At 33.9% G+C, this 15,729-nt stretch overlaps 2 protein-coding genes across 2 annotated transcripts; one reads left to right on the top strand and one right to left on the bottom strand.

Annotated features, from left to right (window-relative positions):
* Positions 1–3,692: 3,692 nt before the first annotated feature.
* LOC115719380 (CLAVATA3/ESR (CLE)-related protein 46) lies at positions 3,693–5,519 on the top strand. Its single transcript, XM_030648402.2, has 3 exons — positions 3,693–4,973; positions 5,119–5,186; positions 5,282–5,519. Exons 1-3 carry the CDS (start codon positions 4,850–4,852, stop codon positions 5,357–5,359), a joined length of 270 nt encoding a protein of 89 aa, XP_030504262.2. The 5' UTR covers positions 3,693–4,849; the 3' UTR covers positions 5,360–5,519.
* Positions 5,520–6,152: 633 nt separating this feature from the next.
* Positions 6,153–11,423, bottom strand: LOC115719379 (inner membrane protein PPF-1, chloroplastic). Its single transcript, XM_030648398.2, has 11 exons — positions 10,893–11,423; positions 10,648–10,758; positions 10,480–10,554; positions 10,302–10,362; positions 9,875–9,948; positions 9,678–9,782; positions 8,940–9,047; positions 8,741–8,844; positions 7,510–7,659; positions 7,307–7,430; positions 6,153–6,432 (listed from the first exon to the last, which is right to left on the bottom strand). The coding sequence occupies exons 1-11, from the start codon at positions 11,220–11,222 to the stop codon at positions 6,331–6,333; spliced, it is 1,344 nt and encodes a 447-aa protein (XP_030504258.2). The 5' UTR covers positions 11,223–11,423; the 3' UTR covers positions 6,153–6,330.
* Between the last annotated feature and the right edge of the window lie 4,306 nt (positions 11,424–15,729).

The raw sequence follows: 15,729 nt of genomic DNA, 5'->3' as shown, positions 1-15,729 counted from the left end.
TAGTCAAATACTCCATTATTAGAATAAAGAGCAAAGGTGACATCGGGTCACCTTGCCTTAGATCCTTCTTCCCTTTAAAGTTCCCTTGAAGTCGCCCTTTCATCATCAAAGTATAGGAGGTTCCCTTTAGGCAGACCAATATCCAATTTGTGAACCTGGTAGGGAAGTTCAAACCAGTCAGAAGGTGTTCTAAAAAGTTCCAGTTAGCCGTGTCATAGTATAGGAGGTTCCCTTTAGGCACACCATTATCCAATTTTCATATTACTTTTATGTAATTTTCTTGTTGTTTTCGTGTTGTTTCTATGAAAACCTGTAAAAAAGTAAAAAAAATATTTAAACATAAAAATATAATATTTTTACAAAAAATGGTGCCTTATATAATTATCTCTAAATAATACCATGAGTACTATAATAAATGAATATCAATATATAACAATGTTTAGACTATTATTAATAGAATATTAATAAATTAAAAAAAAATAAAACTTAGCAAAAACTTAAAAAATGGAAAAAAATAGATAAGTGTAAAAAGAACAAAAAATTAGAAATAGCATTATAAATATATATAATGCCTCAAAAATTAGTAAAAAAAAAAAATCATATAGAATACCACTTAATACTTTTTGAAATTTTCTTTATATAAATATATAGATTAATTACCATCTACCAAAATTCCTATTTTAGTTAATATTTCAAATTTCTTTTTTTAAGGAAATTTATTTTAAAATTTAATTGATTGATATCATGTTATGTATGAAAACATTGAAAAGTAATTCTATTATTACTTTTAATTTATTTAAACAAACTTGAAAATTATCAAAATGTATACAAATTAATAAATTTATTTTAATTAAGAGTAATTTGCGGCATAACTTCCATTAGTGTTTAGTATATTGCAACTAACTCCCAATACTAAAATTTTGGTGGTAAAACCCCTAAACTCGTGTTCTGTTAGACTACTCACGTGGACACAGTGTAGACGTGAAATAATATTATTGGTCCATGTATATATATTTTTTAAATAAAATTTTTAAAAGTAAATTAATTTAAAATTTAAAATAAATCTTAATTTTTTTTTTTTAAAAAAATAATTTTTTCTTTCTCCTTCTTTCTTCCTTTTCTTTTTTAGAAAACCCTAATTTCCTAAGAAGCACAAACCAGCACTCTTTGTCTCTCTACATCCTACTCACAAACCATCACCCTCTTTCACAGTTATTTGTTATTCCTTCGATCACCGATCACCGTCTTCTTGAACCAAGACCACGACGGAGGTCTTTGCTCCTAGAAACCCCCACCCCACCACTCACTATATTCTCTCTCTCGCATGTGCACGCACCAGCACCAGAAGGAGAAGAGCATCGACAATCGTTCTCTTCCTCGGACGACTTGGGAAGCCATTTGTGGCTTCCATTTTGGCCGTGGATGGACGGAGACAACCCTCCGGCGTTGGGCCGAGCTAAACGCAGAGAGAGAAAGAAAGAAAGAAATAGGATGGTGGTTTGGGGTTGGCCGTGGATGGACAGAGACAATCAGGTTAGGGTTTTTGGGTCATGGGGATTATTCAAATGGTGGTTTAGCTTCCATTTTGGTCGTGGATTGGTTTTTGAGGTGGTCGAATGGGTGGCTGTGTGATAATGAACAGAGGGAGAGAGGTGCGATATTGAACACAGGTTGAGCACAGGGAGAAGGTGGGAGATGCGGCTGAGAGGGAGAGGGTGCGATAATTTAGGTTTCAAAATTAGGATTTTTTTTCTTCAGTTTTTTATTTAATTATGTTTTATATTTTTTTATTTCAAAATTTATTTATTTTCCTAATTTCAATTTTTTTAAAATAATTATTTATATGGACTAATAAAATTGTGCCGCGTACACTGTGTATACGTAGACATTTCAATATGAAAGTTAATAACTAAAAATGGATGGAATTGTTAAACTGCTAATAGAACACAAATTTAGAGGGTTTTACCACTAAAATTTTAAATTAAGGGTTAGTTGCAATAAACTAAACACTTATAGAAGTTATGCCGCAAATTAATCTTTAGTTAATAACTCTACTTTAAATTTGGGTTATTTTTAGAGAATTAAATTTAGTTATTTGGTATATATTATATATAAAAGGTAATTTTATAGTTTTTTTTTTTAATTTATTACGTAAAATATAAATAAATAAAAAAAAATAAATTTTCTCTACTACATTTTTTTTAAATATAATGCAAGTATCTTTTTTGTTTGTTTGATTAAAGTATATACATAATTCACATGCTATAAATATAATTTTCTCTTGTTAATTTGAACTATTACCTTTGATACCGCACCATCAAAATTTTCCCACTTTTTTTTTTTTTTTTTTTTTAAAAAAAAGGACAATTGTGTTTTCTCATTTAGTTACACATTAGTTGCATTGTCAACAATTAACAAAGTTAAATGTGCAATTGGGTGAATTTATTGAAGCAGATTCCAAGTTTGGGCACTATGGTTTCTTTCCAGTATTATGGGATGACATGACACATTAGATTTTTTTTTTTTAGAGAAAGATATAATTCATTGAACTAAATCTATTGTTATAGAAGAACTCAAAATCGTGAACAAGTATCCATCCAAACATAATCTCCTAAATTAGTAACAGAAGTTGTCAGTATGTGAGCAACACCATTTACCGAACGCGGAACATCGCTGCAAGCACCACCACCAGCAGCAACTAATAAAGAATAAACATCTAATAAAATGACTGAACACCAATATGTGAAGTTTATTCATCCAACCAATTACCACTATAGAATCAACTATTAATAAGGGAGATACGAAAACTACATTGATGCAGAAGAGACAAACCTAACCATTGGCAAGCAACTTCGCCACATTAACAGAAAAATCACCTACACCAAATGACCACGCCAACCAAACCACACCCGTATCATCCCTCCCCCCCCCCCCCCAAAAAAACTAACAAAACCCCTGCCTGATACCACTGAAGCATCAGTCACTAGAGCAAAGGACTCAAGCAACGACAGAATCCATCGAATATGTCACGTTAGATGTTATATTAGTTTCCTTAAGGTTATATATACTAATAGTTTAATAATTTTGTATGTAATTAAAAATTTCCAAAAGAAGATTATATGTATATTTTCTAACAGTAAGAGACGTGCCTTCATAAATGGGTCCCAATAAGACAGCAAGGGGCATGTCAAGCCCAAATACAACTAGAGCATAACAATCCAAGACTAGCTCGAAATTACCTTCCAAGAATGTAAAAAATACAACGATCCCGAAGGATGGAACATGATCAAACAAGTTTAAAGCCTAGACCTCCCACCTAGGAGTCTCAGGAAGCAAAAGGCACAGCTAACCAATTTGGGACCATTTCTAGTAGTTAGCTTCATCATGTATTCCCAAATATAACTTCGCAAAGTAATTCTGTTATAAAATAATAACTGAAAATAACAGAAAATTAATTTCTAACCGGAATCTATTCACTGGTTTGTTGTATCCCTAACAAATCCAATAAAATGTCTCCTCTACGTACTCACAAAAGGTTTGTTGTATTCTTAACAAATTCAATAAAAATGTCTCCTCTACGTACTCACGGAAAAGGGTGGCAAACAGTGTTTAGTGTAGTGGTATAGAGTGATTTTAAACAAAGAGGTCAAGGCATCAATTACTAAATTTTACTGATTTGTGGACTAAAATTCATTAATTTAAAGTTTCTTAATCGATTTCCGGAAAAAATCGTAATGTACAATAATTATGTAATTATAAAAGAGAAAGAGTAGCGCATTAGAAGAAGGAAAAAAAATAGGATGAAAATTAGTGTACTACTTGATACCAATTTTTATGTTCAATTGTCTCCCTGATACAATGAAACTATAGAAGATCTTATAATCCACCATGCAAATGGAGTTACGCCTTTATTGGGTGTAATTCGATGAACTTGTAGGTAAGGTTCAATTTATTTTCTGAATTAAGAAGACAAAAATATCTCATGGCAACTCATCTGGATTGAGTCTACAATATTTTAAGTCGTATTAGCTTCCAGCAAAAAAAGAAGTCATGTATCAGCAGCAAAGTCAACAAGCAAATCGAGCATAAGCACTATAATGGAAATGATTTCCCCTCAGGCACTTCTGCTCTACTCAACATTTCTAGTAAAATAAACAAATAAATAATTGAGTACAAGCCACTCCTGCACAAAAAGACAGCTATAGAAATCACCAAGTTGTTTTTTTCTTTTTCTGTTTTTGTTGAACGAAATACGAAGTTAATTCGAGACAAACAAATGATGCTGATGCACATCCTTACATTGGTTTATACAAAGCTATTTGTAATTGGAGAAAAATATGCAACATAGAACACAATTGTTAGTTTCACTTCAATATGAATCAGTCTACTTGTTTTCCAATTTCAGCTCACATGAAGATGAAGTATAAACAAACCAACAAAACGAACAGAGAAAATCCAACTACTTTAAAAGGCATGGAAGTCTCATGGTTTACCTAGAATAATGACAAAAGAACAAACTCTAGGTAGACATGGTAACTAAACATGCATCGGTGGGCCCCAATAATCGAGTTGCCCACAGCATGGCCTGAACAATTAAAAAGAAATAATAGGAGAGGTACTTAATTAAACTATCATGGATGCAATGATAACTGGGAAGAAGTCAACTCACAATGACAGACCAGCCAATATTCCTATCTTACCAATACAATATCTAATGGCATAGGATACCCAAGCACTCATTGAAGATAAACACTCCTACAAAAATTTCCACTTCGGCTATGATTACTTACCAAAAACGTGTCTTATAAATAAATGCTTGTAATATTAAACCTATCCTATTGACCAAGGCATGCACAGGCTCATGCCCAGCATGGGAGGAGTCCGCACTCTCATCCAACTTTCCTTGGCATTCATCCTGTTCGTAGCTATCCAATACTATCACTCTACCATTACTGTTCAAGATATTGAATCAGGCAAGCTATACAACGTTCTGTTCTTGTAGTGGGTTGTGCAGGATTTTGTATAATATATAAGCTTTCTTTCATCGCATTAAATGTGAGGCAAAAATATTGTAAACAGTTTCTAACTTGCATTACCTGACTCAATTGCTGGCAACAGTTCACTTCAGATTCAAACCTGCACAGCCCAACTCAAGGTCTGACACCAGATTTGTACTACCTGCTAGGGTGAGTTTATCTCTTCCAAAAGTGACATTGTAGTTACCATCCATTTTTCTCAATGAGTTATGCATGTACCTGAACTCATTACAATTAATAAACAGGTTAATGGAGAGAAGACTCATATGAGACGATCAGGACCTAACCCAGTAGGGAATCATCGTCCACCATCCAGACAATGAACTGATAAATGCAGGTGAGAGACAAGATGGTGTAGGACTAAGGATCAGTATTTTCCTTTAACAGTTTTACATCAGATGTATTTATTTAGGCTGGAAAACATATTATTCTGGTATTATGCTTGTACAAATGGAATGCAACTGATGATTTGTTCTCTAAAAATTACATTTAGCAACTAAATTGTCAACACTAAAGTTAAAATATACATTTCTGCCTCCAATTACAGAAGTCACCATCTTAAGCAATGATAGGACACAAAATACAATATTCAGATTCTATCAAGAGTTTCTAAAATTATGTGCAATGCAGCAGAACCAACTGCTGAATAATGCTCCTTTCTTCTAAGAGAAAAATAAGGCTTCATATGTTTAACTCTCTTGCATGTATTATATATATATTCGTCTTAATGGATAATGGATAGGAAAACTAATCAAATAGACATAATTCAAAAAGGTCACAGAAATGACTGAGACAATTCAAAACACCTGCTCACCAAACTTCGGACACGAGAATGTATCCCCAGTGACAAGCTCTAGGTTATGCTAAGCCCTCCATCAAGAAAGAAAACTTACTCCAAATTCTGCTTTCCAAATCCTCTGAGAATGAGAATTGCAATAAAGAAAACTGCTTGATTTCTATTTCCTATTCCTTGCTGCAATAAGGTTCTCTATAATTGTTCATTATTTTAAAGTTCCTTTTAATAAAATATTCACAAGATATATTCATCTTCAATAAGGTTTTAAGGATTCTGAAATCCACATGATATTCGCTTTAACAGAATACAGACAATAGCTGTGATGAGAAATGATGCTTTAAATATGAATTTTAAAGTCTAGTGAATATTATTACTTTGTGCAATTAGCATTATATCTCAAAATGAATGAGCCAACACAAAACTGGCATCTACATATTAGAAATATCGTTTTTCTGAGATATACAAGACTCACCGTAAAATACAAACATCACTAATCTTTTATACAGCACGCTTTCGTTTGGACCGCTTACTTCTCCTTGGCCGAGAATTATCAGGAACCTCTTTGCTAACATTAGAAGCATAAGCTTCTTCTCGACCACCCTATCGGAAACATTGAATTAGTTTCTCAAACTAGATAACTGAAATAAATTTTACAGCACAAAGATTGAAACAAGATTAAGGGAGTAGCTTGAAATTGAAAAGCTTCTATATTCTTTTTACTTTATGTTCGTTTTAGATGGATCTTTGAATAATCAGAGACATAACACAAGTCAACTAAATAATCATCTCAAAACCAATTGGCAATGAGTGGAGTAGCCCATGTTCTTATATATGGCTCAATTCTCTACCATTTATTCTATGTGGGACAATGTCCACAACACACAGACAAACAATAATATTTACTCTTAGTATCTTGATGAGACAAATAGTGATACTTCCTCAAACAAATGCTTCATTATGTGAGAAATCCATATGTGGCTCCCTCTGTTTAGTAGTAGAGAAAATATTTTTCAAATTCATTCAATTTGCAACAATGACTGAATTAAATTTATATATATATATATATATATATATATATATATATATTGGCAAGCAGCTTACCAGTCACAACTAAAAATAGAAGTATACTATTCATAAATGAAATTTTCCTATTCTTGATCATAAATAAGTAGTCCTCTCCATTCAAAAAATAAAATAAAATAAAAAATAAGTAGTCCTCTCTTTTGCATTCAGCAACTATGTAATTTGGAGGATTCACGATCAAATGCACGACTTAACAAAGATTGAAAATGCAAAATGTATTCTTTTATGCACAACCAAATACTTGTATGCAGACGCAGACACAGATACATATACATTATGAAGATCAGCACATGTAAATAGCTTATCATAGCAGAAAACAAATCTTAAAAACAAAAAAAAAAAAATAACTGTAAAAAGGTTAATTAAACGAGTAGCAGTAGTTTCATATTACCTTGTCATTGTTCTCTTCATCTGAACCATCCTCAGAATCATAAGTCAAAGCAGAGGTCTGAACTTCTACTGGTAAAGCTTTGTTAAGTTTTTTCTTTTTGTCTTCTTCTTTCAACTGTTTGAATCTGTTGAGCACCATCTTTCCAAGTAAGAAACTTTTGCAGGAGTTATAAATTTTAGCATGCATTGTGGCAAGATACAAACCTATCACCCGACCGGTCTGGCTGAGAGCCAGACCGTTTTGCACGACCTGCTGTTATAATTCCACTTGCATTTTCACTCACAACAGGCTTTGCACCTCCTAATTTGCGCAGCCATACCTGTTGCGCGGTGCTCAGAACATTGTTTGTAAACCTAACAAATGATGGTTAAATTTTATAAATCATCATAAAAAGAGAATTGCTTCATGTAAATAATTATAATGGTATTTGTGTTTATCTAATTCAAGGTTCACAATATATTGCTTCCACGGAGATTTAATTTGGCATTCTTGGAAAAATGCCATACAATAACTGTAGAAATTAAAGTTTACAACAAATGGAAGGTAAAGTAACGTGATAATTTTAGTCATATAAATATTGTCGTGCTACTACTTAAAATCTAACTTTACTAACTAAATTCTTAGAGTGTCTTCTGTAACACTTTTTTAATCAATTTTTTGTTTTTCTAATTAAAAAAGTGAAAATATTTTCAGAATACATATTTTATAAAACTGTTTTTACTTTTTAATTCGAAAAATGAGAATCAAAAACTTGAAATTTCAGAACAAAAATATGTCACTTTCAAAAAAATTTTAAACAATTTTTTTAATTGTAATCTATATGTATTTTCTTTAATCAATATTTTACACCCCGAACCCAGCCGCCACAGCCCCGGATCCAGACCCCAGCAATGGCCCCGAACCCAGACCTCGACCCGGCCCGAACCCAGAGCCGGACCCCAACCCAGCCCGAACGCGATCTGACCCGAACCCGAACCTGGACTCATAGCCCAGACATTTACAAAATACAGTTTTGCTTTTTGTTTTTAAAATTAAAAAACAAAAGTAATTACATAACATATTTTTGTTTTTGAAAACAAAATTTAAAAGACATAAATTCTACTTCCATTTTTGTGTTAAAAAATTTCAGAAGTAAAAGTGTTACCAAATGTCGGTAATTCGCTTTTTATTGCAAACTCCCAACTAACATAAATGCACAAATTCCTTCATGCTCCTAATCCCTAACTATAGCAACTATACAATTGTAGTCTCATAGTTGAAACAAATTCCAAATTTGTTTTCATCCTTAGTTAAAACAATGAGAAATTTAAAAAAGTTGAGAGATCATTCTTAAATTTATTAGTACTCTCAGTAGGAAAAACAACTAATGTACTACTTGCATGCATTCATATTAGCTTACACAAATTTAAAAAGAGTGTGTTCAGAAGAACCAACCAGTAAATTGATAGCCCGGAGGGTACAGACAAGGAGAAATAACCAATCAAGAGCGGAAGAAACTTGAATACAAGTAGAGTGTTTTTTTGAGCTGGATCATTAGTCTGCCAAAGTAATATTTGAGATTTTTAAACATTAAAAGGGGGGGGGGGGGGGGGGGAGGAAAAGACAGATAATGATCAGAAAGACATGTCTATACCTGAGGAGGCTTCATGATCTCCATAGAAACGTACTGAGAAGCAACAAGGAGGACTGGTAAAACTAGGTATGCTGCTGTGTCATGCCAACCCAGTGGTGGATGACCATCCTGCATGACAGACCAAGTATTATGAGACAGATATGGCACATATAAGCTTGTTGTCTTCAACACGCACCAGTTAAACATAAATTAGAAGAGTTGTCCTAAACAAGTTCAGCAAGAAACATGTTGTAAGAGTATTTACATTGAATTCTGTAGGAAAAAAAAAAGCCTAACCTCCATTCTTCACAAAGAAACGCAAAGGCTTAGGTTAAACTTTGGTGATACAAATTATGGAGAACTTAAAATTTTTGATACAAGGCTAAGAATGCTTCCATAAAAAAAAATTAAAAAAACAATGGGGTTTCAAAAAAGAACAGAAAAAGAAATTGATTTGTCAAACTTCAGAAAACTTCCAGAAAATATTCTTAAAACGAAAAGGGGAATCAGATTTGTCGAGGGAAACAAGTATATAAGAAACCATGACAAAAGATTAATTTCCTACTACTTATAGATTACAGAGCAATCATTATTATAAACGAACAAGCATTGTAAGGAGCATGCATAGCATATCATCATCAACACCCAAGTCACCCACATATACTTGGTCTATTGTGTTTCTATAATCACTTTCTCCCTAGACAAGAATATGATTCTGGGATCATTTGGCATTAAGAGTCAAAACATGAGATTTATTACCACAAATGGAATAAGCCAAGAAATGCCGGATCCACTCTGTCTAGCAGCTATTGTTGTAGGGCCACCCAATGATGGAATCCAAAAGAAACCTTCCGTCAACACTCCCTAATAAAACAATGGAATGCAAAAAATCAGCCAGGTTCAAATTTCAACATTTAAATAACAAATACATCAACATCACTTAAAATAGGTGGTACCTCATTGGCTACATTGGAAAGAGCTTGGTAAAGACCAATCCAGACTGGTATAGTGGCCAAAGTCGGCAAGCAACCTATGATAAAGTATGACTAAAGTGGTTAAAATTTTGGTAAGCATAAACCAGTGTACCAATTTTTGAAGATGCAATAAGTTAAGCAAACATAATGAGAGTGACAATTAGAAAATTTCTGATAGAAACAGAACTCTCAGAATTTCAGTTGAAATAAGGAGACAGTGGTTCTTTTGAATTGGCAACAAACTGACACAAGAAGACTCAAACCCTTTTCAACATAAGCAGAGACCCGTATACATTAACTTAAATAGAAATTAGCTCCCTGAGTGATATCCGTTTCTTATGTTTGAGAGTGAAACTAAACATGTGCAGATAGATATATATACACCAACATAAATAAACAAATTGAATACCTGCTAATGGGTTAACCCCAGCCTGCCTGTATAACCGTGAGGTCTCGAGTTGTATTCTTTCCTTGAATTAGTAAAAACGAATAGATAGATAAGAGAAAAAGAAAGTTTACTTGAAAACGATAAAATATACACTTGTAAGAGTTTGGAAATAAATGTAGACACAAAGCTATAGCCTCACTTGGTTGCCTTTGTATCTTTCTTGAATAGCTTTAAGCTTTGGTTGAAGGTTTTGCATTGCTAACGTCGATTCCACCTGCATGTTAAACCATTTACCACCTTATCATAACAGTGAAAACTATTAAATGCTCGATTAATCATAATCTGAGATTCTGAATAAACAACCCACCTGCTGTTTTGTCAGGGGAAGTGTGGCAACTTTTACAATAACAGTCAGCAATATAATAGCAAATCCGTATGCATATGGCACATGAACAGCTGAAAGTCCATCCTTTAAAATCTGACACAACTCAAGCACACCAATTACCATAATTCAATTTAAACACAACGGTAACCAATAGCCTGAGCCAGCAAAACCATCTAATTTTCACAAAAATAAATCCACCAATATTCGACATGTGAAGTCGAAATTACCTTGAGAACAAATTCCATGCCGTCGGAAATGAAGCCAAACCAGCCACCACTCTTCTGAGCTGCGGCAGCATCGGTAGAAGCACCGGAGGCCGCGTCCCCGGCGACTGCGGCGTCTGCGAGAGTGTAAAGTAGGCTCTCCGCTCGTGTAGCAATAGCGCTGAAATCGACAGTGGAATCGAAGGAATGAATAGGAGGAATTTCATTGAGGCTAACTCTTACTCTTGCCGCTAATAGCTTACGATGAGGAAGGCAACAAGTGCCGTTGCGAGAGAGAAAAGGCAGTGGCGTGCCGAAGAAGGGTGGAGGTGAAGAGATTAGAGTTTTCGCCATGGACGAGTCGAGAAAATTGTACGGATTTTGAAGGTCAGACGGAATCAGAGAGTCTTAGTCCGAGTGTCTCATGAAGCTCAGCTGAGTGGTGGAGAGGAGAGACACCAAGACCGAGAAGGAGGATGGGATTTTTTGTTTATTATTTTTTATTTTATTTGGTCCCAATTATCCATATTTTATATTAAATAAATATAAAATATGGGATTGATTTGAGCTACACGATATAACAAGAAATTATTTCAGCCAATGGCTCTTTTCCACTCTGCGCTACGTGGCATTTTAATGTTTAGATGCCAAGAGTATTTTCAAAGGAAATAGTAGTGAATGGTCTTTTATTTATTTTTTTTAGTGAAATTTAATAGCTAATGATCTTTATTATTTTTTAGTACTTAAAATAATCTTAGTTATATAAGGGTATTATTAACATTATATTCATTCTCCATTTCTCCATATAGAAACAGAAGTTCTGCTCGAAAATTTAAATGACAAAGCCTCATTTTCCTTATTTTTTCCAGTTAGTTTAAATTTCTTCAATTTTTTTTTTGGTAAATTATCGTGATTTTTCGTAAAAGGTAATGAAATATTTTTCTCTCATCCATTTATTCGTTGGATCTAATCATTTTCCCTTAATTCCTCACAATCGAAAGCGACGAAGCTCTGCTCATTTTCTTGTTCTTCTAATTTTTTATCAGTAGTATATACATTTTGTATTATGGTATATATATTTTCTATAATATGGTATACCATTAAGAAATAAAATCAAAAAACTTAGATTGTATATTAATTTTATTGTATAGGATACATATATTTTTAATCAAAGAATACCAATGTTTAGTTTTTTATTTCTCTCTTTATTTTATTCGTATGTATTTATTCAAAAAGTCATTATTTTTTAAGTTTTTTCTTTATTTTTTTTGTTTGATATACATCAGTACATAAAAAGGATATATTTGTAAATTAAATGAATATCCCATAGTGTAAAATGAATATATCACGAGCTTAAATTTTTTATAAGTTTCTTTTTTGTTTGTCTTTTATTTGTTTTTTGAATGAGATAATATAATGCATAATATATATAATGTAGTGAAAATTATATATACGTCAAATTTAAATTAATATTCAATTTTTTTTTCTTTCTTTCCATCACGATATATTATATATATCACATACAAACGATATACCTAAGATCAATATGAATATACCACAAACTTAAATAAATATACTTTTAAATGAGATTTTTTCTCCAAGATATATAATAGTATACACAAAATATATAATACAATCATAAGGAGAAATACTATAATGAAAAATTAATATAATAAAATAAAAAAATTATACGTACCAAAAACTTAATTTAATATTCCATTTTTTTTCGTTTCCTTTCCTCCATGATATACTAATGAACATAAAGATAATACTTCCTAGTGAAATATAACTATACCTCAAACTTAAACTAATATTTTACATTTTTTTAATTTCCGTCTTTCGTTCATTATATATCATAGCACATTAAAATAACATACACAATCTTAAACTAATATACTACCTTTCAGTTTTTTTTAATATACTATTGCACATAAAAACGATATACTATTGTACAAAATAATTATACCAAACACTTAATTATTTAAGGTTATAATTGTAATTTCATCATCAAATTTTTAACTGAATGGAAATTTTATTAATTTTTTATAAAAATGGACATTTATTAACTTAATTGTTAGATTTGGAGTCATTTTGCATCTTGGCCCTAAATTAAATGGTAGTATCTTTTAAGGATGTTAAAAATTTACACATCATCTAAAAATATAATATTTTATTTTATTTATCTTCGATATTATTTTTGGCACACTTATTTTTAAAAACACTCTAATGTATAACATTTTTTCAAAATACTATAATTATGATCTTACACATTATTATTTAATATATATTTTAATTTTTAACTACAGTAACTTTTTAGCTTCAATTTTTTATTAAAAAAATGAATAGCATCCATGCAAATTTTTAGAATTGTATTTTTTTTCTCTCAAATGGTATAGCATCTCAATATTTTGTCATATAATATGTTCACCTCACCAAGCATCCTCTAAAGTTTTACTATTAAAGATGCTCTAAGAGCATTTTGAACGGATATATTTTTGACATTTTTTAATTCATGATTATTATTAGAGTGAAAAAATACCAAAAAAAAAATAACTTACAATGACATCATTTATATTTTCTGTTAACATCAACTAACTTAGTGGTTGTAAAATCTAAGTTAAACCGAGAAATAAGATGATGATGATGAAGATGAAAAGATATACAAGTATTAATGGATGAATGTTTTCTCTCTATTGCATTCAATGTCTGAGTTACACAATTGATTTTCCAACCCTCTCTCACACTTGAGAATGGGGAATTTATAGGCTCTAATGGCCTGAGTTACACTGTGGTCCTAAGTAGACAAGTTGTCGCTTTCGGACTGCAAATTGCTGGTACAGGAGGTGGTCTTGAGCCTCGTGCCTTTTTCTGGTGTCAGGTGGTCCCCAGTCGCAAAGGTAGTCCCTGACTGCAGAGGTGTGACTCAGTGTACCCTCGGTCGGGTCCTCAAACCTTGCAGGTGCATTGCCTCCACTACTCATACCTCCTTGCTTTCAGAGCTTGCATGGGCGTGGTTGTACGCTTCTCATTCGCACACCTTGTCCTTTGATTCCCCCTCTAACGACATTCTCTTTAAAGTGTATTCAAATTTCACCTTAAGCCCTCTTCACAAAACAACACACTTGGCACTACACAGCACCTTCATGCTAATGGACTTGCCTGCGCACACACACATGCATGCATGCGAGCCCCCCCATGGGCTCGCAAGCGAGCCTCTCGTCTCGCACCCCTGCACCCACACACACACACACACGCACGCACGCTCGCATGCGAGCCCCTTGTCTCGCACCCCTGCATCTGCACACACATGCACGCTCGCATGCGAGCCCCTTTCCTCGCACCCTTGCATCTCCACACACATACCCATGCTCACATGCGAGCCCCTCATCTTGCACCCTTGCATCCGCACACACACACACACACGCGCTCGCATGTGAGCCCCTCGTCTTGCACCCCTGCATCCGCACACACACATACGCACGCTCGCATGCGAGCCCCTCGTCTTGCACCCCTACACCCAGATGCACACACACACTCATGCATGCTCGCATGTGAGCACTCACATGGGCTTGCATGCAAGCCCCCATCTCACACCCCCGCACACAGACATAACTTGCGGAGCTAATCTAGGATCTGCTCGGGTGTCCCCCAAGGCTCATTAGTATTGTTGGTGACTTTGAGAGATATACGTCAAGTGAGTAGGGGAATCGAATATGTCCTTGTTAATCATTTAGTTACGAGGCAACAAATGTAGAGAGTTAACAACGCTAATTTTTGGGGTTAACACTTGGCCCCAGTTTACAAGAATTCTTTAAGTTTTCTGGTAGACTAAGTGAATTGGGGAATTTTCCTTGTTGCAGTGTGATCATTATCTTCTTCACGTTTATCGAGGATGTGCCCACTATATATAGGGGGCCTCCCTTGCTTGAATTTTTACGTCAGAACATCACCTTGGTGTAGTGGCAAATCCTCCTCACTTTTTCCAAGAGGTCTTTGATCCTTCCCCAGGTTACTTTTTCCACTTTTATTTCTCTTATTTAGGCATACACATCTATTTTTATTTTTTCATACATACTTGAATATACTTGGATATTTTCTACCCTTGTCTTCGCCTTACTTGGCTTGTGTTACCTTTGACCCTGGAGTGGCGTCTTAACGCTTGCATTTTGATCTGGATAACATGCATCCTTACTCACTCTAGAGTGAATTGCCCTTTCTTTGTGATCTTTCCTGCTTCAAGAGGTACCACGATTATCTCTATCTCTTCCATTTTCGTTACCTCTACACTACGTGTCTATTATACTAGCAGTCGTGGTTTGTATGTTACCTTTGTGGTGTCGGTTTGCACACCTACATCCCTGTAGGGGCCTACAACCCAATGTAATAATGTCTAGTGAGCTCAATGCCTTGATTTCAACTTTTAGATAGGGGTTTCAAGGCATCATGTCTCTTTGAATTTTTTAGTTCTAAGTCCCATTTGGGAGCAACTCCAAAAAGAGATGTTTCCGACGACTGATATCATTGACATTTTATCCTCTGATTTGAAGGACACTTAAGAGGACCCATATGCTAGATACGCTAGGCTAATGTCTGAGAGGGCCAATCACTTTAAACACATTATTACTTGTAGAGAGCGCATTGAGAGGATTTAAGCTGAAATCCATTCAATTTTGAAAGGAGAACAACATTATTTGGTTACTGACTCTGGCGTGTATCTTTCTAGGCTTAGAGATTCATTTGTTGAATCTTAAACCCATATGAGATTCCTTGAGAGTTCCCTTCCTCCTGTGCCTGACGTTCTTTCCTCTTTAGAGGCTATCAGGCCTTCTTTGGGCGAGGAATAGGGAGTCACGTTTGGCAC

The sequence above is a fragment of the Cannabis sativa genome, chromosome 2 (genome assembly GCF_029168945.1).
Source record: "Cannabis sativa cultivar Pink pepper isolate KNU-18-1 chromosome 2, ASM2916894v1, whole genome shotgun sequence".
NCBI lineage: Eukaryota > Viridiplantae > Streptophyta > Magnoliopsida > Rosales > Cannabaceae > Cannabis > Cannabis sativa.
The sequence above is the reverse complement of the archived record's forward strand: the minus strand, read 5'-3'. Positions and strand labels throughout refer to the sequence as shown.